This window comes from Gopherus flavomarginatus, chromosome 4 (assembly GCF_025201925.1).
Source record: "Gopherus flavomarginatus isolate rGopFla2 chromosome 4, rGopFla2.mat.asm, whole genome shotgun sequence".
Classification (NCBI taxonomy): domain Eukaryota; kingdom Metazoa; phylum Chordata; order Testudines; family Testudinidae; genus Gopherus; species Gopherus flavomarginatus.
Genome location: NC_066620.1, coordinates 54,886,589 through 54,913,239, shown reverse-complemented (window position 1 = coordinate 54,913,239; position 26,651 = coordinate 54,886,589). Strand labels below are relative to the sequence as shown.

The 26,651-nt window shown below is 41.9% G+C and overlaps 1 protein-coding gene across 4 annotated transcripts in view; it reads left to right on the top strand.

Moving 5' to 3' along the window:
• Positions 1–26,651, top strand: part of SUSD4 (sushi domain containing 4) — a 112,956-nt gene that overhangs the window by 61,392 nt on the left and 24,913 nt on the right. For 2 of the 4 annotated variants that reach the window (XM_050948567.1, XM_050948566.1), the window contains exons 3-5: positions 4,353–4,565; positions 12,906–13,085; positions 18,134–18,322. In XM_050948567.1, the coding sequence (XP_050804524.1) occupies positions 4,353–4,565; positions 12,906–13,085; positions 18,134–18,322 (582 nt within the window). The remainder of the gene's footprint in view (positions 1–4,352; positions 4,566–12,905; positions 13,086–18,133; positions 18,323–26,651) is intronic. The other 2 variants (XM_050948568.1, XM_050948569.1) reach the window with 2 other exon arrangements.

Sequence of the window (26,651 nt, the reverse complement as noted above, 5' to 3'; positions counted from 1 at the left end):
TGACACTCTGCACCCCATATTCATCATAGTGATATGATTATGAAACCGTCACAGACATGATTTACAAAAATATCCATAATTCTCAAAGCAACCACTGCATAATGTACCATCCCCCTGTAAAATCACTCCTAAGGTTAATATCTTCATAAAAATGTAGGGAAATGCTATGAATTTCAAATTCAGAGAGCGTTTTCTGTTTGGGCTCCCGGACTATAAATTAAATTATGAAAAGAGAGAGAGGGTCAAATCCTAGTCCAGTTAAAGTTACCAGAAACACTCCTGTTTTTTATTATTGGATTCTCACTTTTGGGTTTTGTACTAGGTTTGTTTTGAGAATTATACATGATGATGGACTAAATCTTCAGCTGCCCTGGAACAATACTTGGTCTGTTTGGTGCGGGGGGATGGGGTGGTGGAAAGGAAGGTTACACTGTCTTTTTCTGGGGCAGCTCTGTCAAAACACAGAGTAGTCTCAGAGTTGCTCTAACTTGTAGCTGTTTGTAGTGGCCCTCTAGGGGCCACGATGTGGAGCGGGGGACTCCACAGAATGTGATGCAGTCCAATCAGTGCCTGCCTGCCTTCCTTCCCTGCTTCCCTGTGTGGGGTGAGGAGGCAGGAAGAAGTGGCATTGAACTGGCTTTGCTGTTTTAAACGAGTTTTTTACCTCCCTTCGTGTCTTTGAAGCAGCATAAAGGTACCTGAATGCTAATTGGGGTCTGGCTCCATATTTTCACAAAGCGGAATTACATGTAAGTAACTTTCCTCTGATTTAGGTGGGGCCAAGGTTTGTCCTAAATCTGCTGTGGATATTTTGGGCAATTACTGAAAAGAATTGTGGGTTTGGCTTTTATCATATTTTTTTTAACTACTGCAAGATAAATTACCTTATTGTGTAATCAGGGGAGAGGGAGAGCTCAGTGGTTTGAGCATTGGCCTGCTAAACCTAGGGTTGTGAGTTCAGTCCTTGAGGGGGCCATTTAGGGAACTGGGGCAAAATTTTGTCTGGGGATTGGTCCTGCTTTGAGCAGGGGGTTGGACAAGATGACCTCTTGAGGTCCCTTCCAACCCTAATATTCTATAGGTAATTGGTCTGAGTGTTTCCTCCCTGTACCATTCCCCCACCTTTCCTTTCTCCACTGACAAGAAACCTGAAATATTGTAGAGCAGCAACTGGACTATACTGCCTATATTACTGTGTAGCTTGTGGGAAACACTTTGAAGCAGGGGTTTGGGAAAGTTTCAGGGAATATAATTCCACTTTCTCCTTGCTGTTCCAGTTCCCTCCTGGAAACTGCAGTGTGTGCACATAGTCTCCACACACAAATTGTGTCTGAGGAGTGGACATAGGTTAAGACAGAGGCCACATGCGGCTCCTCAGAAGTTAATATGCATCTCCTTGTATACGCACCGTCTCTGGGGCTGGAGCTACAGGCACCAACTTGTCAATGGGAGGGGGGGGTGCTCACTTCTCAACCCCTGGCTTTGCCACAGACCCTGCCCCTTCCCACCCCCTCCCTTGAGCCTGCCATGCCATCGCTCCTCGCCCCCAGATCCTCCTGCATGCCACAAAACAGCTGATCAGGAGGTGCGAAGAGGGAGGGGGAGGTGCTGATAGAAGGGCAGGAGACGCTGGGAGCTGGGGGGGGGAGCTGATTGAGGGGCTGCTGACTTATTACTGTGGCTCTTTGGCAATGTATATTGATAAATTCTGGCTCCTTCTCAGGCTCAGGTTGGCCATCCCTGGGTTAAGAGATCAATATTTTGCTAAAAGTTCCTTGAGAGGAGTGAGAATTTTGAGTTGCAAAAGGTAATTGGAAAGGCATCAGCAGACAGAGTACGTATCAGACTGTAGAAAGACATTCCTGCCCCATGTACTCCAGGGTTTCACAGGAGGCCAGGGCAGCTGTAACTTTGTATACTTGGATTTAACAGGTTCAGGAATACGCTTAAATTGCTTTTTCCTCTGTAAGTTGCATATGATCTGGGCACCGTTGTATCCTTTGTCACATGACATCTGAACCAGGCAGTTTGCACATCTCTCCATTGTGCAGTTAGGAATCTCCTTGAAGAGATGGCACACATTCTGCTACACTACCATTCACATTCAAATGATGCTAAAATTCAAGCTATCCCTGGGTTCGGATGGAATGTAAGGGCAGATTCTTTGAGTGTCCAATTGTATTTGGCTAGTTCTGCCTTCACAGATGTAATGTATCACCAACCAGTCTAGGGTTTAAATGAGCAGCTTCTCCCTGTGCAGATCTGCTGTTTCTGCATGCGGACTGGGATATTTGTTTGGAGGCTGTTTTTACCTTCCCCTGCCCTTCTTGAGCAGTGGCCTGCTAAACCCAGGGTTGTGAGTTCAATCCTTGAGGGGGCCATTTAGGGATTTGGGGACTGGTCCTGCTTTGAGCAGGGGGTTGGACTAGATGCTCTCCTGAGGTCCCTTCCAACCATAATAATCTATCTATAATAGGTTGGTTCTATGTGCAGGAGGCTGACACGCCCATGAAGATGGCATGACTTTTCTGGTCAAGGCCCAAAGAGAGACAAGACCACCTTCTTCACCCTGTATTGTCCAAGATATCTTCCAAGCCTCTCATCCTTTGCTGAGAGAGACCATGATTGGCCTCAGTTGGAGGCTTTTGCTTCTATGGCTGGCAGCATAAGGAGCTGTCTTTGAATCAGATAATGAGTTTAACCCTCTCCGCATAACTCAGACTTGTGTGAGGTATATAACCCCACCAGTGTAATGAATCCATGGCTGCACTATCGCCACATTTGTTAAAGTGGTGGAAGCATGTCTATTTTGTGCAGTAGGTCCTGAGTTGGATGAGGTCTGTACTGTGTGTATTTGGGATTTGTTTCACAGTATCATCACAGATGAGACTTAAGCTCCTGTGACTCTTTGCTCAGGGTGAGCTTCATCTAACCGGGGATGGGAATATGTAGGGTAAGAGCCTGTGGCCTGTGCTGCTCCCCCTTGTGCTTCTCCAGCAATGCAAAGGAAGTGGAGACTGGCTGCATTCCTCTAGCTGGGGTTCCTCATGGTACATGAGAACCCCAAGGGTGTAGACCTAGTGGAGCCAGCTCCTACGCAATTCGTCCTGCAGCAGCCCCTGGCGGATGGGGTCTGTTGGAAGTGGGGGACTGGCTTCTGGGGCTGTGATCAGCTAGTGGAGTTCAGAGCAGCCATGGAGCCTGGACTGACTGTACAGTGGAGGCGCTTGAGGCTTATCATGCAGGAAATTACTGAGGCCTTACGATATGTTTCTTTTAAAATCAAAACATTAAATGGTTTTCAGATTTTTCCAGGCATCCCTCCCATTGGCTGATTGCCCCCCTGCTGATCTTGTTGCAGAGCTGTTTGCTTCTTCAGTATGCTGTACATATTCAGTACAACACTAAACCTTAGTAGTTCTTCAGCAAAAGAAAAAAAAGGGCAACATTTTATGTAAGACACTGTATACGTTGTAGTGAGCTTGAAAAAGAGCTAGACGCTCATTTTACGAATGTGATTCGTGGCTGTTTGTTGATTAGTTAGTTCTCTGAAAGCAAATGTCTTAACATAATCCCTCCTGGTGTTACCTCCTGCTAGTGGTCCTCAACCAGGGTTTTACCAATATGTGAACTGACCCACAAGCCAGCTTCATTGTGGGATCTCATTTGCCCAACATAGAAAGTCACTTTTTCCTATGTACTGACACTCCCCAAAATGCCCATCCTGCCCCCAACCAGCTCAGCTCCTAGTCTGGCACCTGATTCCTTGGATCGCAGCTAGACTTCGTACCCTCTATGCTTTCCCTTTCACTGTCCCTTCCTATTCCTCCCCTCCCCGCTTTCTCTCTTTCTGTTTCTTCTTCCCTGCTTTCTTTTGGCTCTTCCACATCACTCTGTTCCCTCAGCTACTGTGATGAGCTACAGATACGTTACTCTCCTTTTTCTCTGCAGACATGTGGGTCAGGTCTTTATTGACTTTGATTAGATATTGAGTGGCTAGGCTGACATCGCTTCTCCTTCTAGCTCAATAGGTGTGTGGCTGGGGGTATGAGAAGGGGCAAAGTACCTCAGCACCTGGAATTTCCTACTGGAGATTGGGCGTGGGTCATTTCTAGTGGGGACGGGGTGCCCTAGAATGCCCCTAGTGATGAGCTTACTGACAGGCACTAATAGGAGGTTTAAGGGCTCCCATATGCTACTGGGATTGCAGTGGGTGATCGTTATGTCACTGTTCGCCCACTGGCTGTCGCTGTTCTCCAGAGTCTGCCAACGTGATGAATCCTAGAAAAAGGAAGACTGCACTTATTTGAGTAATAAATGAACATAATTGACTTACACGTTTGTTCACATAGGATTTGATGACCCCCATGCTTGTGCTGATCCTGGAGTCCTTGAACATGGATACAAGACACCCAGTGCAGGTGTTTTCTTTGAAAGTGCTGTGGTCCGGCTTCACTGTCAAGAAGGATACAGGCTTAAGGGTCCTTCAAAAAAGATTTGTGTGAGACATTTTAATGGCTCCTTGAGCTGGAAACCAAGCGATAAACCTGTGTGCCTACAAGAAGGTAAGTTAATTTTGTTTAAACGTTTCACAAATCTCAATTGTTATCACTTACATACATACCATTATGTCTCCCTGCAGAGTGCAAAAGCCTGGAACCCATTTCATAGGATTACATTCAATATGTGTTTTAATTTCTGAGAAGTTTGCATCGAGATAAATTAGCTAGAACATGCCTGTGTATGTTGTCAAGGCAGAAACAGGGGAAGATAATGAATCTTAGCCATGAAAGTAATAAAGTCCCATTACAAATAGATTTATCACTGCTTTTGTCAAAACAGACAGAGAGAGAGAGAGAGAGAGAGAGAGAGAGAGAGAGAGAGAGAATACTGCCACTGATAATAGAAACATTATTGTCAAGTGTCAGAGGGGTAGCCGTGTTAGTCTGGATCTGTAAAAGCAGCAAAGAATCCTGTGGCACCTTATAGACTAACAGACGTTTTGGAGCATGAGCTTTTGTGGGTGAATACCCACTTCGTCAGATGCATGTAACATTATTACCGTTACTGTTCAGTTAGTGATCCTTTCTGTAATATTGTACTATAAAATATAATGCATCTTTGGTATCATTAGAAATGAATTTTAATCAGAGGTTTAAATCAATTATTATTTATTACATGTACATAGTTCATAATTAATTACAGGATGAAATAGGCAGAGCAAGCAGTAGTTTATTGGTACTGCATATGTTTACTTTTAAGTAATTCAGACATTCATGGGGTAAAACCAACTTGATTTTTATTTTATGTAAATATGATCTCTTTAAAAATGTATCTGGTTTTAAGTATTTGAGACCCTGCTGCCTTTTCTTCGAAGATGTTAGATGGAAGCAGGATTAGACTATCAAATCACAAACGTTAATTCTGGCCAAAAATGTGTCCAAGTAGTACATACTATTCATTTCACCAAGTATATTAAAACTATCACTTCTTTCTGCAATGGATTTATTTTTGTTCAGCAGAGATACTATAATCAAGAGACATAAAAAGTGTCAGCAGGATTTAGCGTGAATGCTTTGCCTCTATGAAACTTAAATAATATTTGGCTGGGAGTGTTATCTCTCTCTCGATATTAAAAACTGGGGAGCAGATCTTCAGCTGGTAGAGTCATGCTGATTTGCTCCAGCTGAACAACTAGTCCTGTATATCCAAGAAGAATTTTTCTTCTGCTGTTTGTTTTTTTTTGCCTAACTGTATACCTGTTGTGTTTTAGGGCCTACTTTTGCCCCCATTAAAGTCAGTAGCAAATTACCCATTGACAAGTGAGATCAGGGTTGAATTTTATTTGCTAAGGCTCCCTTCATGTAAAAGAAGATAAAATACCATAACCTAGATGGGTAGATCTGACTCAAAAGAAACAACTGAAGGCTATGTGACTAAGCCTTAGCCCAAGGTGTATAGTAACTGCAAATATATTATGAGGGAAAACCCTTTTAATATTTTGTCAGTGGTTATGAATTGCATCTTCTAAGCATGAAAAGTACAGAGGCTTATGGTTCTGGATGGTAAAATTATATCCTGGTGGCATGTTCTTTCTGAATCATAACTGAACCTTTTGCAGTCAGTTTGTTTCTGGTACTTTTTCTTTCAGTAAATCTCAATAGTTTTGCTTGTTTGTTTTTTGTTTTACTTTTTAACAGGGAGACATGAGAGTTTGCTCTTTTATTCCATTGGCAAAGCAGGAAATTAACACCTTCCCAGGACAGTTCAATCCCATTTTGCTCTTTCTGAAAGAGACGCTTCTATTATACAATGTTTTGCACATTTCATGCTGTGGCAGAAATAATACTGTAGATATAGCACAGTAAAATAGCAGCAACTTTTTTGTTTTTACTTCACTGTCTCATTACCAGCAAAATAGTTACAAAATAAAAATCAGCCATATTTTAACAGCACGTGTGTAATATTCACACACTGGCATATTCCATTCACCTGGCATTGACATCCATACTCTCTAACCAAATGAGTGTTGATGAAAAAATGAAAATGGAACGACAATGGAAACAGTTATGTTTAAAGTTAGCAGTAAAACTAGGGGAAAAAGACAAGTTCTTGTAAAAACTTATTTTCTTTTAGACATTGCTAAGTGTTTGCTTGGGGGTTCTGCATATCTCTGAGCCAATATATGCATCACTTGCTGCAACTGTTATACCGAGCATGAATGCATTTTTATTGTGTACACAAAAAAGTTTATCATCATCCATGGATGAAATTCTGCCCCCATAGAAGTCAATGGCAAAACTCCTATAAGTTCATTGTGAGTGTGCTTGTCTAGATTTCACCCCATGTTTGGGGGATGGTAATGAGATGGGCTGAGTGCCCAACAATCTCACCGTAGGCAGTCGTTAACTTACACCATTGGGCATAACATATCATTGCCTGTCAAGGCCTTAATCCAGCAAAACTCTGAAGCATAAGCTTCACTGTGAACACATGACGACTTGTGTTTAGAGTTAAGTATCTGCTTAAGCGCTTTTTTAGATTGGGACCCCAGAGAGTAAGGCCCTGATTCAGGAAAGCAGCTAAACATAATACTTTACTGGTTAGGGATGCTTTTCGGAACTGAGGTCTAAATACTGTACTACTTAAAAAAAAACCTACAACAAAGAAACCCAAATAGATTTAGCAATAGAAAAGAATGATTTAAATCATATAGTTCATCCCCCTGCTAATAAGCCACTGATTCAGAAAACCACTTTAGCGCATACCTAACTTTAATTGTGGGATTTAAGCGGTTATATAAATGCTTTCCTGAATAGGAGCCTTAGTCACAAAGCAGGAGAATTGTAGATTGATGGGCAATATAGTAGCATGGCACATTTGGAGTGTAGTTGGGAAGGAGCTGGAACACCTTTTTGGGTTCTCCTGGCACCTGTCAGAGGTTTAGTGACTTACATAAAAGTCTGCATCACAGACATTTTCTTCTTTAATGATATGTGTAGAAATTTAGAGCAATTAGTGGTGAAGCGGGCTTTTAATATTTTAACATACATCACTATAGCCCACCAGAAAGTGAAATAATCTTTGTGTTCCAAGCACCACTTGACTGTTTAAGACAGAAGTTGATTGTTATATTTGCAAATGTGCCTATGTAAATTTCAGGTACTGCCACCTGGACCATTAAAATAGCTGTTTTTAATATGACTAACATTAGAAAACTTGATCATTAAAAACCATTAACATACAACAGTCATTTGCCAGAACAATCTAAAATTTATATTTGCTCTACAATCTCAGATATTAGTGCTATTTAAGACTATGAAATGTCAATCTATATAAAAAGTTATTCATTTTTAAATGAATAAGCTTATCAGGAGATTTTCAGTCAATTGATTTGATTAAATAGACCTTCCATTTCCTGTTAAGGTGCAGAAGATCTTAAGTGTCAATGCAAGGACAAAGTCACACAGCACAACTATATACGTGATAAATGTTCTTGTCGAAAATCTGTTTACTTACAGTTATAGTCTACAATGTGTGATGCATCTAATTTCCATCAGTTCTAATGGAATTATGCACGTAAATCCCGAGGCAACAAGGTGAGAATTCTGTATTTATTGTTTAAGAATAAGTGTCATGTTTTCTACACCATAATCTCCCACTGCAATACGTGGCTGCTGAAACTACCAGACTACTACCTCCTTTCCGGCTAAATCTACAATTACACAGTCCACTTGAGGATGCTCTATTGTGCTACGGGCTGAACTCTCTCACTCCCATTCTCCAAGACTGTTTGTTACTGTTGAGTTCTTTCAGTGCCAGGCTGTCCCAGGGGGAGAAATGATGGTCTTGTGGTTAACTCAGGAAATTGAGGTTCATTTTCCACCTTTGCCATAGACTTCCTGTGTGATCTTGGACAAATGATTTAATCTCTCTGTGTCTGTTCCCCATCTGTGAAATAAAGATGATAATATGTTCTTCCTTCCATCTTTTTTCTGTCTTGTCTATTTAAATTGCAAGCTCGTTAAGTCCGGGACTGTCTCATTGTTGATCATATTAAAAACAGCTATTTTAATGGTCCAGATGGCAGTACCTGAAATTTACATAAGGCACATTGTTATATTTACCAATCAACTTCTGTCTTAAACAGTCAAGTGGTGCTTGGAACACAAAGATTATTTCACCTTCTGATGGGTTATAGTGATGGTTGTTAAAATATTAAAAGCCTGCTTCACCACTAATTGCTCCAAATTTCTATACATGTGCTTACCTCTGTGGGACACCAGTCTCAATTGGAGCCTCTAGGCATTGTTATTATACAACAAGTAACGATAATTAACAAAGTGCAGGAATCCTGTGATGTCTACAGAAATATAATCTCTTTACCATCCACAGAATTATCATACCAGCCTAATTCTACCAACTTTATTTTATAGCACTCACAGACCAAGTTTTTCCATAGATTACAAAAATATAAATTAATGAGGAAATATTGATCCTTGTATTTGTTTTTACGAGGACACTGGCAAAATCAGTTAACCTAAAACTGAGCATGTTCTTAATAATGCCATTCCTGTCATATTTCCCTCCTAATCCTGAAAGACCTATACCTGCCCCTTAATAAGCACTGCTGCATAGAGAAAATACAAGCCACTCTGCTAGGCAACTCTACAATAATACACCTGAAGTACTGGATTTCTTCACTGTTGTGTGCATGGCCTGTCGTCCCTCTGAGCTGCCTTTGTGTGCTGTTCTTGGAAGCATGAAGCAGTTAAGAAATAATCCCTGAAAGCTTAATTTAGAAGAGGTCGTGTATGTTTCAGTGTCACAACAGAATGGAACAGACAAACATGTTCCTTGGTATGAAAGATGAGCTCCATTTACAGCCATTGGGCCATTGGAAGTTCACAAAGGTGTCTCAAAGAGAATGGTTTGGGCTCCCCTGCTTTCACATTGACCTATGAGATCTAAGCAGAGCATGCAAGTAGAATCCTTTGCTCTATAATGCTGATAAAAGATCACTTATTATGTGATGTGATTTCCCCTTCCAGGGGATTTGCTGAAGAGTGCCTAGAAAAGCAGTGATAGGAACACATTTTATTCAGTCTGATGAAGAAGTCTTTCAGTTCAGTCACTTACTTTCAGCTATTCCAAATGGAATCTGTGGCAGCTCATCCAGTTTATAGAGGGGAAGACTACAGCAGTTTATTCTTTTATTTAAGCCAACCAGGGTGTAGTGGATTAATAATGGTACAGTGAGCAACTGCCATGTATTCTGCTAATATCCATCGGAGTAAAGTGTTTCAGTCTGCAGCCATCATTTGGGATAACAGGAATGAAGTCACTGTAATAGATCATAGTTACAGGATAAATTTTCTCTGCTTTGACAATAAAATTTCATATTTCATCTCAGTGTATAGTTTGCTCCTGTGTTTATGTAGCAGCAGGACACCATTATCCCGTGAGTAAGCTTTTCATCGGTATTGTCTCTCGCCATCTGTCCTGAGCTTCCATCTGCATCAGGCTAGGAATTGGGATCCGTGTCTGTCGTTCCATCCCTGAAGACTTCCACTGAAGCCCCCTCATGACAGTATTCAAGACTTGGCGTAAGGCTTTTCTGTTGGGTCAGGACACCATTTTTTCACTCCCATGCTCACTAGCTGTCCAGTTTTTTGAGGGAATGTCTGGGTTTTTAACATGACGTGAGTTTAACTTTTTGTTAGTATACACATTATCCGATATGTGGGCACTCTATAAATTAATAATCCCTGTTGCTGCTGTTCCCCTGCAACACCCGCCATCATCCATTAACATTCCAGTGGACAGCTGGTGTGCTCTGCCAAAATACCTGGCAAATTCAGCAGTAGTGAAATAGTTAAAGGTATTGGGAAATCATCACATTTTTTACTACTGATTGTTTCCAGATGATATAATAAAGTCTGCTAAATAAAATGTAATCCAGAAAGGACAGGTATAAATTGAAAACTCAGAGGGATGTGTTTTTAAATTGGGGCAAGGCACCAGTCTCCAATTAAAGTCAGTGAGAACTGGTGGCTGAAAGGATCATAGAACAGAAGTTCCTCTGCATGCCATTACTAGAGGTTTATCTAGTCCAGTTCTAAATGTCTAGGCCTTGCTTAGACATTGTGCCCCTAGTATACAAGCAGCTTGAAAGCAAGAGGTTTCAGTTTCTCTTCTTTATGGATAATTGATTCCTGAACTGTAAATTTAAAAATATATTATCACTGAAATTGGCAGAAGATTTCTCTTAGTTCTCTAAAATTTGCAGCTCCCAAGTGATTTTCAAAACAAGGTAGTTAGGCTCCTTTTGTAATAGTGCGGGTGATCATCTCCTGGGAGAGAGATGTTTGTAAAGCAGCACAAAAAGGGATTTCATGATGTGTGTGTGTGTGTGTGTGTGTATATATATATATATATATATATATATATAATATATATATATATTTTTAATTTGGAGCCCTTTATTCTATTTTCCGGTGTCTGCAAATTCTTAACTGCTGTCTCTGACATGAATTGGTTCCTGGCATTCAGACAGATGATTACATGGGCATATTTCTCCAAGATTTCCTTTATTCCTCTTTCTAACGTTGTTTTATATTTATGAGGAGGATGAACTTTCTGAGTCATGTATACAGTTCTCTCTTATTAATTTACCTGGCTGTTAACTGTTTAGTATTAGTAGAATTTCTCTCTCTCTTTGTCCTCCCTCACCTTCCAGCCTTTGTTTCATCTATTTATTTGTGTATTTTTCCACTTTTGCTGCTTTGGCACCACTGTGTGTGTCTGTGCCTGTGTATCAATTCTCCACCATTCTTCCTCATATCTCATACAGTGAACACAGGATTTTCAACAGTGGCTATTGATTTTGGGTCAGCTCAATTTTCAGGTACCTATGTGGAGGGCCTGATTTTCAGAGGGAAGTTTCTGACAGTGCTGAGGAAATATCTTTTAAGGCATATCAGTTTGGGCACCAAAAAACTGAAGCATCCAAAATCGCTTGTAACTTTTGAAAGTCTTGGCCACTGAACACACGCTGGGCCTGAGTCTCTACTCTTTTACACCATTTTACACTGTTGCGACTCCATTGACTTCAGCAGAGGCACACTGGTGTACAACTGCTGGAACACATGCAGCAGAGAATTTGCTCCATTCTCTCTGGAAAGAGGGAATTTTTCTCATTCTTTGAACTAATGCCTCACATACAGTTTACACATTTTTACAAATAGACATCATCAGGGCTTAACTTCTCTTAGAATTTCTGGGAGGCCCCCAGCCCTTGCTATAAAAACTTCCGGGGGTTGAAAACATTTACTGGAGCTCCACTCCAGACAGCTCTGACTGAATTTAAGCCCTGGACATTGTCCTCAATTGATTTACCTTATTCAGCATCTCTGCCTAGTATGTACAGTATGCAGCCTGGGAAGGTTAAGTATGCATGTGAATTACAACTTCGTGGCCTCTTTATGACCAACCTGTGGACTGATGTCTGCAAATGGATAACATGTTGTGATCTCTTCAGCTATGTGTTTATTCTGTCACTGTCTGTGAGTGATCGTAATGTAAATCACTAAAAGCAAAAAACGAATGAGCAAACTGAACGCTAGTAATGTGGGACTTGCTACTGGCTAAACATTGACCGTGTGTAAGGAGAAAGATATAAATATGCAAACCCCATCCCACAGCTAGATTCACAGCAAGTAGATCTGAAAGACAAGCAGGGTGGGATAAGGGTGTGGGGTTAAATTAAGTCTGCTGCCCTGCTGATGTACAGATTCCCAGGCAATGGGGAAATATGCCACTGACCACAGAGATTTAGTTATTAATACTATTCTGAGGGACTTAGCTGACAAGGAGCTTAAAATAAAGGCATATTTGGTGTGAACTCTGTAGAACAGATCTAAGTGGACCCTTATAAATGTAGTTGGTTCTCAATCTCTCTCTTCACTTAAATTGCAATTCTTTATTCTTTACACAGTATCTGCATTTCCTCTTTTTTCTTTCCTCCTCTCCACCCCTGCCTCCCCTCCCCCAGCTCCCTCCTGCTTGCACTGACTTACTGTACATGCAGTTTAACTTGTGCTGCAACGGAAGGAAAATATTAAATCAATCTAGCTATGCTCTCTTCATCTGCTTGTATACAACAATTGGAAATATGTACTCTCATTATAACACACCAGACTCTACTATCATACAGTGGACTATGGTCCTGATGAGTGCCTAAGAAAATGTATATTAACTGAATTGCATTTTGTGCTGTGCAGACGGCAAACTGTTTAACCAGAACAGGTATATTATGGGTTAACTTTGCTTAAGAGCTTGACTATTGAGCAGCTGGACATGGTTCTTCTTTTGTAACTAAATTAATAATACATAATTTTGTTAAGTCACAGATTGCCTTGCTCCACATGTTGAAGATGCAGAGGTTCATAACAAGACATACAGGACTGGAGATAAGTTAATAATCAGTTGTCATGAAGGATTCCAGATCCGTTACCCTGACTTAGACAACATGGTTTCAATATGTCAAGATGATGGAATGTGGGATAATCTGCCCACTTGTCAAGGTATAGTACACCAGAGCACCTTATTTTATAGCTCTTTCACCTTGTAATCATTTACTAGCACTTTTTTCTTCAGCTAAAGAGGATAGCAATAAGCTGATAGATCCAGTTGTACAGTATTTCTGCAAAGGCTCATCCCTATTATTCGGTTTTGGAGGTAAAATTGCACATTCCAGCATAGCTTTATTTTAAAATATTATGTTAAATGTTACTTTTTGCTAATCTAAAATCCGAGGAGGGCATATCTTCTTTTAATGAAACAGGTTGAAATTCACCCCGGTAAAGTCAGCTCAAGGCCCTTTGGACCACCTAAACCTGTGCACTACTTCATCTAGTGAAAGAATTAGGTTTTTTCCTGCTTTTCACTTCATTAGCCCTGCAGAGCTGATGCGACTAGGAGAGAACACGTTAGAGTCTATTTCATCTTGTGCATTATCAACTGAGAGGTTCACCAAGTTTTAAATCAGTTATACCCATGGATATTGACTGAACACTGTGCAGTTGCACAGGGACTAATTTGGTCAGCAGAGCCATTAGTGCTAGTGACAGTGTATGAGAAGGCGACAGCTTGAGTTTGTCTAGACTTGAGAAGAGTGATTGAGGCTAGGCTGCCATTAGTGGACCTGTGTTAAATACCCTGATCTAACCACAACCCATTTCTCTTGCATGGCCACAGATTAGCACCTTTAACCTCAATTTAGCTAGTTGAGGTTGATTCTAGGCTCCCCTGGGGTTAGTCTTGACCATTTTAGTCAAGACCAAAGGTGTTAACCTGCGTCTGCACCAAGGGAAAGATTAGGATTGGCTAACCTTGACCTCTTCTCCTTATCTAGACAGGTCTTCTGTGTATAATACAATTTAGGAAGTATACTGTCATTTGGGGCTTGGACGTGAGAGTGCTGAGCCCCCTTTTGAGTTGAAATCACAGATGCTCAGCCCCTTTCAAGGTATTTCCATACATTTGGAACACATCTGGAAATGTAGTAATGAACTATTGTATTTTTAATGGCGTTGGGGATTGCAGAAAGCATTGAACATTAAAACTTGTCAGCATGGTGCATGTTTATTTTTTGTCAGTTCGATTGTTCCCATTATTCTGTAAATCTTTTAAAATGCAGGGAGAGCAGAAAATTAATCAAATTTCACTTAAGAGATGGTTCCTAAATATGCTGTGGCCAAATAGAAGATAAAACAAGCCCCTGAGTGATTAATTCTGGCTTTATTTATTTTTTTTTAATTTAACGTGCCACAGAGTCTCTACGTATTTCACAAAGAAGGGTCTTATCGCTGCCATGTGGCACCAGCATGTTGAAGTTAGGCAACTGCCATAGCCCAATGTTGCTTTGCATATATCTTAGAGATTAAATAAATTGTGTCTGTAGATGCTAGCAGAAAAAAGCAGAACCCTTAAGAAAATCACCTTTTCCAGTCAAAATGGTGAATGCACTTTGCACCATTGCATGCTGGTGCAAAGGACATTTGTGTAGTGGTTTTAAGTGCCCTGGCCATTTTTAAACAAACAGTGACAGACTCAAACACTATTTGTTTTGCACTTAAGGGACCTGCTCACCCAGTTTACAGGTGGAATTTTTCTGGGCTATTATTCAGATGAGCAGTAGTATCCATTGCTTTCCTCCAGTGTGATATTAAAGCCATGGAACAAAAGACAACTGCTGCTACACACACACCTCAGCTGCAGTGGGTTGATATTGCCCCCTAAATACGCACCTCAGTTCTCCTCCTGTTTAATTCAACATTAACCACATTTTAAAAGTAAATTTAGTGCAAGTAAGCGATATGAAATCCAGTATTTATGAAACAGGTACAGTACAGGCAATCACAGTGCTGGCTTCCTTATGTTGCTCTCCAATGGTTCTCAAGTCTTATTGTAGAGTTAGCAGCTGTTCTGGGTGTATCTGGTCTGTTAGGATTGCCATCATGAGTGCTAAATATGAGGTGAGCCCTTGTCCACTAGGACCTGATTCTCGTTACGCTAAGGCCCCTTTCAAGTTGTCAGAGCAGTATAAAGAGGTCTTGGTCTAAATGAGAAATGTACCCAATGATTTTAGGCATTAGACAGTACTGGGATGGATAGACGTGAATGGCTTTGTTTTCTAATACCAACCCCCTCTACGCCTTTATTTGTTTGCCAAGTTAGCAATTTTAGCAAAGGAAAAAACAGTGAAAAATTGTTAGAGTAGATAAAGTTAATTTGTTTAAAAATAGGGGAAAATGTATATTACCCTCTAATTATATTTTTGGGTGAGAGAAGCTGAGCCTGGAAACCAAGGCCCAGATCCTCAAAGGTATTTTGGTGCCCAACTCCCACAGATTTCAGTTAGGTGCCTAAATACCTTTGAAGATCAGGGCCTAGATGTCAACAATCCTTAAGTGCAAAGCATAAGTGTGGCCCATAAATCTGCTCACATCTGACTTTGGGGATACCTGCCCTGGAGCTGGAGGTGCAACTGTCAGTCCAAGTAGACACACCTCCACTAGCTCTGATTGATCGAGCATGCTAAAAATAGAAGTGTTGCTGCGATAGCACAAGCAGTAAGATAGGCTAGCCACCTGAGTATGATCCCATCCAAGATGTGTCCTCAGGGCAGCCAGCACCTCACACCACTTGCACTGCTGTTTCTTCTATTTTTAGGTGCTATTTCAATCAAAGCTAGCATTGGTATGTCTGCCCAAGCTGCAATTACACCTTTAGCTCCAGTGTAAACATACCCTTCACGAGTGCATTTGTCTGATGTGTAATAACACAGATTATCTTTTTGGGCTGATTTTGGAATTACACACTCCTTGTTACTGAATGACAGGATTTTAGTTATGTATTAAAGGGAAAAAAGTTTGCTGGATCACCAAGAATTGTGAACCACTGGACGATGCCACCGTCTTTCTTGTTTTTTAAGATGAATTCTTGTGGAATTAAAGTTTTCACGCTCCTAGTGAAAATGGGAGGCTCCTTGTTTCTGGATAGACCTCCATTTAACTGTACTAGAAGATTGATACTTTTTTTATATACCATGCTCTGTGAAACTTGCATATTGAAGGGGTCCTCCCTCCCCTCCAAACTCTCTTGCCGCCAGAAGTGGGAGACCATCTTTCTATGAACCCAGATTAAATGTCTGAGAAAAGGTCAGGTTAGATTTACTATTGAACTGTAATATGATTTTCTGCACATCATGTACAGTCACATAAGGAATTATAACCAGGTTTTAATAGTACATTTCACAATGTACTTTTGAAATTTGCACTTACACAGTGGTCTGTTGGGGCGCGTGCATAAGAGCTGTGTCATTTTTATTTGGAAATCCAAACAAAACCTTGTCTGAACTTAGACACATAGGACCAGATTGTCAAAGGTATTTATTTAGGTGTCTACAGATGCGTATAGGCACTTAATGGGATTTTTAAAGCACCTATTGAAAATCTCACTAGATGCCTACCTTCTTCGTGAGGGGCATAAATATCTTTAGAAATCTAGCCAAGAAGCCAAATTCACCCTGGTATAATTCCATCGATGGTAAACTTGCAACATTTAATAGTCTAGACTCTTTGCCTGCAGAAGTGCATGTGTTTTATATTTGGTACAGAAGAGGAGGTAATAGCCAATAAATAAGGCCATTGTGGCTCTATTTGAGCGAAGGGGATTCATGAACTAGTAAAAATACTATTAAAAGCCGTTGTGCTGAGGGCTGAACATGCTGCAGTAAGTTTCCGTCCCCTCTCCCCAAATTGCCAGTGCTCTGTATTATTCTCCTCCCTTTGGACTAGTTAGAAGCTGTTTTTTTTTAAAGTGGTGGCTGGGCATCTCAAGAAAAGGGAGTTGATGGTACCCAGCACTTTGCGGAATGTACTCAAATTGGAAGATCTGTCCTGTAGCTTTTATTTTGATCAAGTAAGACTTTAATTTTTTACAGTTTGTCTAACAAGACTTGAAATTATGTGACCTTCCTTCTGGAATTCCTGATAGTGACAAGAGGCCTATTAACGGTAGTTGTTGCCACAACAAACAGCTTCTATTAGTCTCATAAATTTTCATAAGGCTTTTTTCATTCCCAGATTGCTAATCATCGTTCCTCAAAATCATTGCAAGCTAAAAATCAACACCATTAGTCATTACCAAGAGGGTCATTTTTTAAGGCAGTGAGCAAAATAATTCTAGTTCCTTTCAGTACACAACTTGAAATCTCAAGTCTCTATATCCACTCAGAACATGATTTGCATACATGTGAATCAAATATTAGAAAGTCATGAGTTATCATGTAGTGATTTTCCTTTTATTCCAAAAGTCATCTCATTTGTGAAGCCAACCGCTGACAATTCCCACTCTAGGGTGCCAAAATTACAAAGTCTGCCTGAAGTTAATCACTCTGGGCCAAACTCATTCCTGGTGTAACTCCACTGACGGCGAATTTGTCCCTTTCTAGATCGGCTGTGGCCACTGTTCTCAAAAATGACTGAGTTTAGGTGCCTCCATTTTTGGGTGCCCAATCTGAAACACCTTGAAGGGCCTGATTTCCGGAAGGTGAGTGCACTGAGCACTTTCTGAAAATCAGGCTCCTCTAAACTATCTCAAATTGGGGGCCCAAAATCACTACTCATGTTTGAAATCTTGGCCTCTTTTGGTTGCCTGCACATCTCAGAACCTCTGTGACTGCCTGTTTGAGGAGAGGAATAAAACCCATGGTTTTGTATAAGTGACAGCCTTTATTAAGGATTCCACCTCATAATAAGTGACAACTGCTAACCTGGTGAATGTGTGGATGTGCAAAACAAAACATTGCAATTGTCGTTAATGTGATGTTGGATTTGCAAAGGATATATCTTATCTTGGCAGAATGTGTGGGCTAAGCAATAAAAGAACTTGAAATGAGGTAATAACAGTTGAGCATCTAAGAGAGAGATTAAGTAGGAATGCCATTCACTGTGGGGAGGATGGGAAGTATTGTGCTTCTCAACTTGGGAACCATAATCAAGATATGTTACAATGACTAAGACAAGCGCCTCATAATAAAAGATACCTTCCTCTTCTTAATTTGCAGGTTGCCTGAGGCCATTGCTTCTTCCTCATAGTTACATTAACATATCTGAATTCGAGTCCTCCTTCCCAGTAGGAACAGTGGTATATTACCAGTGCTTTCCAGGATATAAACTAAAGGGGACAGAGCTCCTTGAGTGCATGTATAACCTTATCTGGTCACATAGCTCACCTAGATGCCTTGATGTGGAAGGTAAAACAGTTTGTTTGTTGTTAATTTTGTACAATTAACATGATATATTTTATTTGAACTTAGGGCTACAATTTTTAGCTCCATTTTGCCCACTGCCTTCTGAGGACGTACAAAGTGTATCCATTCAAGTTCCAGTTTTGTTGTATGTATACTGTGTAATCTGGAACATCGCATGGCTTAATTGTTAAAGTTACTTCCATTATGTTTGCTCTGTCGGTATCGTAATCATAATAGATGCAGATTGTAACAACAAAAACTGTTTATACTTAAAATCTAAAAACTATGTAATCTGCTGTCTTTCTAATAAAATGCTGAGAAAGTTAATGAATCTATATTCACGTAAGGACAGCCTGAGTAGCTGAAGATTCAGCACCACACCATTCTGAACTAAAAGCATTTGTAAATACTATTAAGTATCAAGTTTCATTTCAGCCTGCATGCCAGGTGTATGCACAATCTAATACTGCGTGATTCTGCATTAAGAATATTGGATGCACTATCCAAAAGTACTGGAGTGTTGCTTATTTTTAATTAGCAGTTCAGTTTCCAAAATTCTAAAAGAGCTTTGCAGTGTGAGGGTTCCACCTATAGGAACTGATTTTCTGATCTAACATCCTAGAAATTTAAACACAAAACAGCCCTGCATAAATCATCTTTCTTTTTATTTTTTGTAGTACATGTAATACAGTGTTACAGACAAAATTATTAGAGAGACTGCCTGTCAGATATCGTAAAAGAAATTACAAAATGAAACAGGATAAGCCAGAAGTTAAGTCTTTAATGTGTTAGATAGGAGCATTAAAATCCACAAACACAAAATTTTCAGTTTCATACATTTGTATGTCATTTCCCTGTGCTCACTTAACACAGATGACAGTCTGAACTGCCTGTTTTAGCTCACGTCAAAGTACATAGCAAAACTCTCATTGACTTTAATGAGGGCATATATCATTTGTATTATATTAGCACCTAGAGCTCCATTGTGGAAGGCTTCTTAAAAGTATACAGAGAGTATGAGAGAATCCCTGCCCTGAAGATTTTGCAGTCTAAAAAGACACGACAAAGAAAGGGTGGGAGAGGCATAGTAGTAGTATCTCCAGTTCACAGATGGGGAACTGAGACAGAGATTAAGTGCCTTGCCCAGGGTCATACAGGAAGTTTGTGGCAGAGTGGGGAATTGAACCTAAACCTCCTGAGTCCTGCTCCAGTCCCTTAATCACAAGCTCATCTTTCCTCACGACCACTTTTGGCACAGGTCTTGTTCTATTGTAACATTAAGACCAATTTTTTTTCCTGGTGATTACTTGTGGAAACCCCATATATAAGGTGATGGACAAACCACAAATGTTTTGGATAGTACAAAAATGGGTTATCTTGAGATTTTTGGATCCTTTCTGTTTCCATATGGGTAGGACAGAGTCTTACAGCTGACAATTCCATTTCTCAAGTGTCATGTGGGACTGGTGTAACTAGAACACACTGAACTTGTAAAGTTCCATCCAGCACTTGTAAATCAACTTTAGGTGTTCACATTTGAAAATGTTGGCCTACATGACTTATTTAAGAAGCATCAGACTTCAGGGGTCCTGTCTCCCATGCATTATAACCCCCCAAATCCTTTTCAGCAATACTGCCACATAGCCAGTTATTCCCCATTTTGTAGCTATGCATTTAATCTTTCCTGCCAAAGTGAAATACTTTGCACTTATCTTTATTGACTTCCATATTCAGACCAATTCTCCAATTTTGTCAAGGTCCTTTTGAATTCTAATTCTGTCCTCCAAAGTGCGTGCAACCTCTCTCCCAGCTTGGTTTTATCTGCAGATTTTATGAGTATACTCTCCACTCCATTATCCAAGTCATTTAATGACAATATTGAATAGTACCAAACCCAGGACAGACATGTGCAGGACCCCACTAGAGAACTCTCCTGGTTTGACAGCAAACTATTGATAGCTACTTTTAGTACAGTCTTTCAACTAGTTAAGCACCCACTTTATAGTAATTTAATCTAGACCACTGTCAAGGTTTTTCCCCCACTTTGAACTTTAGAGTACAAGAAGTGGGGACCTGCATGAACACTTCTAAGCTTAATACTAGCTTAGGTCTGGTACGCTGCCACCAGCCAGAATTTAGTGTCTGGCACACTTTCTGTTCCCCCAAAACCTTCCCTGGGGAACCCAGACGCAAACCCCTTGGGTCTTAAAACAAGGAGAAATTAATCATCCCCTTCCTTTTCCCCCCAGACTTTCCCCTCCCTGGGTTGCCTTGAGAGGCTTATCACCGATCCAAACTCCTTGGATCTTAAAACAAGGAAAAATCAACTAGGTTCTTAAAAAGAAAGCTTTTAATTAAAGGAAGGAAAAAAAGTAAAAGTTATCTCTGTAAAATCAGGATGGAAAATGCTTTACAGGGTACTCAGATTCTTATAGACCAGAGGGACCCCCTCCCCAGCCTTAGATTCAAAGTTACAGCAAACAGGTAAAAATCCTTCCAGCAAAAAGACACATTTACATGTTGAGAAAACAAACATAAGACTAATCTACCTTGCCTGGCTACTACTTACAATCTTGAAACATAAAAGACTGATTCAGAAAGATTTGGAAAACCTGGAATGATGTCCCGTCCCTCTCAGTCCTGAGAGCGAACAACGAACCAAACAAAAAGCACAAACAAAGACTTCCCTCCACCAAGATTTGAAAGTATCTTGTCCCCCTGTTGGTCCTCTGTTCAGGTGTCAGCCAGGTTTACTGAGCTTCTTAACCCTTTACAGGTAAAAGAGACATTAATCCTTAACCATCTGTTTATGACACGCCCCCCCAAATCTCAAGACAGTGTGGAACCACACTGGCAGTGATTCCTTCCTAGAACTTCAGAATAAACAGATTAATAAAACATATGCACCTTTACATATACTACTAATTATGTAAACTACACGACTTTTTACATTTTAAGGACAATTTTTAACCAGTTGATTCTGGGAGACTTTTACGGGAGAGTGCATCAGCTACTTTGTTAGAAGCTGCTGAAATGTGTTGAATTTCAAAATCAAAATCTTGGAGAGCTAAACTCCATCGAAGCAGTTTTTTGTTGTTTCCCTTGGCAGTATGAAGCCACTTTGGCGCAGCATGGTTGGTTTGTAGCTGGAAACGCCATCCCCAAATGTATGGGCATAGCTTTTCCAGGGCATACACAATGGCGTAGCATTCTTTTTCACTGATTGACCAGTGGCATTCCCTCTCAGACAGTTTCTTGCTGAGGAACATGACAGGATGGAAGTTTTGATCTGGTCCTTCCTGCGTTAAAACTGCTCCTACACCACACTCACATGCATCTGTGGTTACTAGGAATGGTTTGTCAAAGTCTGGGGCCCTTAGCACAGGGTCAGACATGAGTGTTGCCTTAAGCTGGGTAAAGGCTTCTGACACTCATCAGTCCACTTAACTGCATTTGGCTGGGTCTTTTTGGTCATGTCTGTTAGTAGGGCAGTGATTTGGCTGTAGTGTGGTACAAATCGCCTGTAATACCCGGCCAAGCCTAAGAAGGATTGGACCTGTTTTTTTGACTTTGGGACAGGCCACTTTTGGATAGCATCCACCTTGGCCTGTAGGGGATTTATTGTTCCTTGACCCTCCTGGTGTCCAAGGTAAGTCACTCTGTTTTGGCCTATTTGACACTTTTTAGCCTTAACAGTTAGTCCTGCCTGCCTGATGCGCTCAAAGACTTTTTCCAGGTGTTCTAGGTGTTCTGCCCATGAATCAGAAAAAATGGCCACATCACTGAGGTAGGCAACTGCATATTCTCCCAATCCTGCTAGGAAACCATCTACAAGTCTTTGGAAGGTGGCGGGTGCATTTCGCAGCCCGAAAGAAAGCACATTAAATTCATACACCCCTGCATGGGTGATGAATGCTGACCTTTCTTTGGCGGGTTCTCCTAGCGGTACTTGCCAGTACCCCTTGGTTAAGTCTATTGTAGAGATGAACTGGGCACGTCCCAATTTCTCCAATAGCTCATCGATGCGTGGCATTGGATAGTTGTCAGGACAAGTTACAGCATTTAGCTTACGGTAGTCCACGCAAAAGCATATTTCCCCATCTGGTTTGGGTACTAAAACCACTGGAGATGCCCATGCACTGGTAGAGGGGCGGATTATACCCATCTGTAGCATGCTTTGGATCTCCTGTTCTATAGCAGCTTGGGCATGAGGAGACACCTGGTAGGGTGGGGTTCTAATTGGATGAGCACTACCTTTGTCAAAGGAGTGGTATGCCCGTTCAGTCCGTCCTGGGGTGGCTGAGAACAGTGGGGCAAAGCTAGTGCACAGCTTCTTGATCTGTTGCCGCTGCAGAGGTTCCAAGGTTGTGGAGAGGTTCACCTCTTCCACGCCACCATCACTTTTTCCTTTGTAGTAGACACCTTCAGGCCACTCAGTGTCATCTTCTCCCTGGGCTGTAAACTGACAAACCTTTAAGTCTCTGGAATAAAAGGGCTTGAGAGAATTAACATGGTACACTTTAGGCTTTAGGGTGGAGGTGGGGAATGCTATGAGATAGTTAACAGCTCCCAGGCGCTCTTGGACCGTGAATGGCCCTTCCCATGACGCTTCCATCTTATGGGCCTGTTGCGCCTTCAAGACCATAACCTGGTCTCCTACTTTGAAGGAACGCTCTCTGGTATGTTTATCATACCAGGCCTTTTGCTCTTCCTGAGCATCCTTTAGGTTTTCTTTAGCAAGGGCTAAAGAGTGTCAGAGGGTGCTTTGTAGCTTACTTACAAAGTCTAGAATGTTAGTTACCGGAGAAGGCGTAAACCCCTCCCATTGCTGCTTCACCAACTGTAAAGGCCCCTTAACCTCATGGCCATACACAGGTTCAAATGGTGAAAACCCTAAAAGCAACTGCTGCAACACTAGGTCCCAATCATTGGAATGTTAATTTATGAATTTACGTATCATGGCCCCCAAAGTTCCATTAAACCCCTCCACCAGGCCATTGGTTTGATGGTGGTAAGAGGTGGCAACCAAGTGATTCACCCCATGAGCTTCCCACAGATTTTTCATGGTCCCTGCCAGGAAATTAGTTCCTGAATCTGTAAGGATGTTGGAGGGCCAACCTACCCTGGCAAAAATGTCTGTTAATCCCTGGCACACAGTTTTAGCCCTGGTGTTGCTTAGAGCTACTGCTTCCGGCCATCGGGTAGCAAATTCCACGAAAGTCAGTATGTACTGCTTTCCTCTGGGGGTCTTTTTTGGGAAAAGACCTAGAATATCCACAGCTACTTGCTGAAATGGAACCTCAGTTATGGGGAGTGGCTGGAGAGGGGTTTGACCTGGTCTTGGGGCTTTCCCACTCTTTGGCACATCTCACAAGACCGGACATAATTGCCCATTGGAAGGACTTCCCCAATCTGTCTTTGGTTCTGTTCACCCCAGAATGGCCACTGGGATGATTATGGGCTAAGCTTAAGAGCTTTCCCTGGTACTTAGTTGGAACTACCAACTGTTTTTTGAGGATGCCAATCTTCCTAGTATCCACCAGAAAGAGTCTTCTTGTATAAAAGTCCCTGTTCTACAACAAACCAGGATCTGTTAGAAGAGCTGAGAGGCGGTGGAGTGCTCCGTGCCACTGCCCAAGCTTTCTGAAAGTTGTCATCTGCTTCCTGCTCAGTCTGGAACTGTTCCCTTGAGGCTGGAGACACCAGTTCTTCCTTGGACTGTGGACTTGGGCTTGGTCCCTCTGGAAGCGATGTAGGTGATGGGGTTGTTTCCATTGATGGTGAACCACTTTCTACTGGTACACTATGCGATATTTCAGGCTCTGGCTGAGCCTCTTGGGTAGGGTTGTCTGCTGCTTCTGCCAGTTCAGGCCCGCTGGTGTCCTCTGGCGTTGGGGTTGGAGATGGGTTTGCAAGCTCTGGAGTCAGTGCTGGCAACGGTTCTGGTGCTGGTTGCTTTTCCAGTTCCGGTTCTGGGACTGGAAGCACTATGGCTGTTGCAGTCGTTGGCAGGGGATCCGGGTCCACCACCTCTGTCTGGGTCTCTGGTAACACAGACGGGGTCCTTGTGGATGGCTCAGGAACAGGGATTGGTCTGGAAGCTTGCTTGGCTTGGCTGCGTGTAACCATCCCCACCCTCTTGGCCCGCTTCACCTGGTTGTCCAAGTCTTCCCCTAGTAGCATGGGGATGGGTTAATTGTCATAGACTGCAAAAGTCCACATTCCTGACCAGCCCTTGTACTGGACAGGCAGTTCAGCTGTAGGCAAGTTTACAGATTTTGACATGAATGGGTAAATTGTCACTTGGGCCTCTGGGTTGATGAATTTGGGGTCCACTAAGAATTGGTGGATAGCTGACACTTGTGCCCCTGTGTCTCTCCACGCGATAACCTTCTTTCCACCCACTCTCAAGGTTTCCCTTCGGTCCAAGGGTATTTGAGAGGCATCTGGGCCTGGGGATCTTTGGTGTGATGGTGGTGTAATGAACTGTACTCGGTTGGGGTTCTTGGGGCAGTTAGCCTTTATATGGCCCAATTCATTACATTTAAAACATCGCCCAGCTGACTGATCACTGGGTCGAGGTGAGTTGCTAGAGACTGGTGAGGTGGGACAATAGGGTGTCTGGGGCTTCCCTTGGGTTGTAGGTGGGGTCTTGAGTTGGCCTCTGTGATAGGGTTTATTTTCGGTTTGCCCCCGGTGATATTCGCTCCCCTTGCTAGTAGCTTTTTTCTTTTCTGCCATTTCCACCCATCTGGCTCCAATCTCCCCCGCCTTGGTTACAGTTTTGGGTTTCCCATCTAGGATGTACCTTTCTATTTCCTCAGGAACACCCTCTAAGAACTGCTCCATTTGCATTAGGAGGGACAGCTCTTCCAGAGAGTTAACATTTGCTCCTGATATCCAGGCATTCCAATTCTTTCCAATGTGGTAGGCGTGTCGGGTGAATGACACATCTGGTTTCCACCTTAGGGCTCTGAACCACCGACGGGCATGCTAAGGTGTTAGCCCCATTCTGATTCTGGCCTTGGTTTGAAAAAGTTCATAATCGTTCATGTGTTCCTTAAGCATTTCAGCCACCACCTCTGCTAAGGGTCCACTGAGCTGTGGCCTCAGCTCTATCATGTACTGGTCTGTAGAGATGTTGTACCCATGGCAGGTCCTTTCAAAATTTTCTAAGAAGGCCTCAGTATCATCACCTGCCTTGTAGTTGGGGAATTTCCTGGGATGGGGAACAGTACCTGGAGAAGGGTTGTTAGGGTTGGCTGTTCCATCCTGCTTAGCCTTTTCTAATTCCAGGGCCTCCTTCTGGAGCTCCAAAGCCCTCCGGTGGTCAGCCTCTTTGGCTTTCTCTTCTGCATCCAGTCTAGCCAGTTCCTGTTTAACTGCTTCCTTGGTGCTCATTTTTTCTGCTTTCTTGTGCTGGCCACACTACTTCTGCAGCTTACTGACTGGGATGCTTCAACTCAGAGCTGCGTGGTTAACGAGATTTTCTAACTAGCTATACCCGAGAGCTAGAAAGAAAGAAAACAATTCAACTTGTAAATGCCTTTTTCTGGCTGTCTGCTGGCTTACAGCTTGAAGCCTCCTCTTAACAAAGACCCTTGTTAAAACTTAACATCTCTGCCCTCGGGCTGCTTTCCAAGCAGCTAGAAAGGAGAGAGGAAAAAAAAATCCTACTGGCTTTTGGTTCCTAAAAATCCCAACCGCTGCTCACCATGTCAAGGTTTTTTTCCCCACTTTGAACTTTAGAGTACAAGAAGTGGGGACCTGCATGAACACTTCTAAGCTTAATACTGGCTTTGGTCTGGTACGCTGCCACCAGCCAGAATTTAGTGTCTGGCACACTTTCTGTTCCCCCAAAACCTTCCCTGGGGAACCCAGATCCAAACCCTTTGGGTCTTAAAACAAGGAGAAATTAACCATCCCCTCCCTGGGTTGCCTTGAGAGGCTTCTCACCGATCGAAACTCCTTGGATCTTAAAACAAGGAAAAATCAACCAGGTTCTTAAAAAGAAAGCTTTTAATTAAAGGAAGGAAAAAAAGTAAAAGTTATCTCTGTAAAATCAGGATGGAAAATGCTTTACAGGGTACTCAGATTCTTACAGACCAGAGGGACCTGCCCCCCCAGCCTTAGATTCAAAGTTACAGCAAACAGAGGTAAAAATCCTTCCAGCAAAAAGACACATTTACATGTTGAGAAAACAAACATAAGACTAATCTACCTTGCCTGGCTACTACTTACAATCTTGAAACATGAAAGACTGATTCAGAAAGATTGGGAAAGCCTGGAATGATGTCCCGTCCCTCTCAGTCCCGAGAGCGAACAACAAACC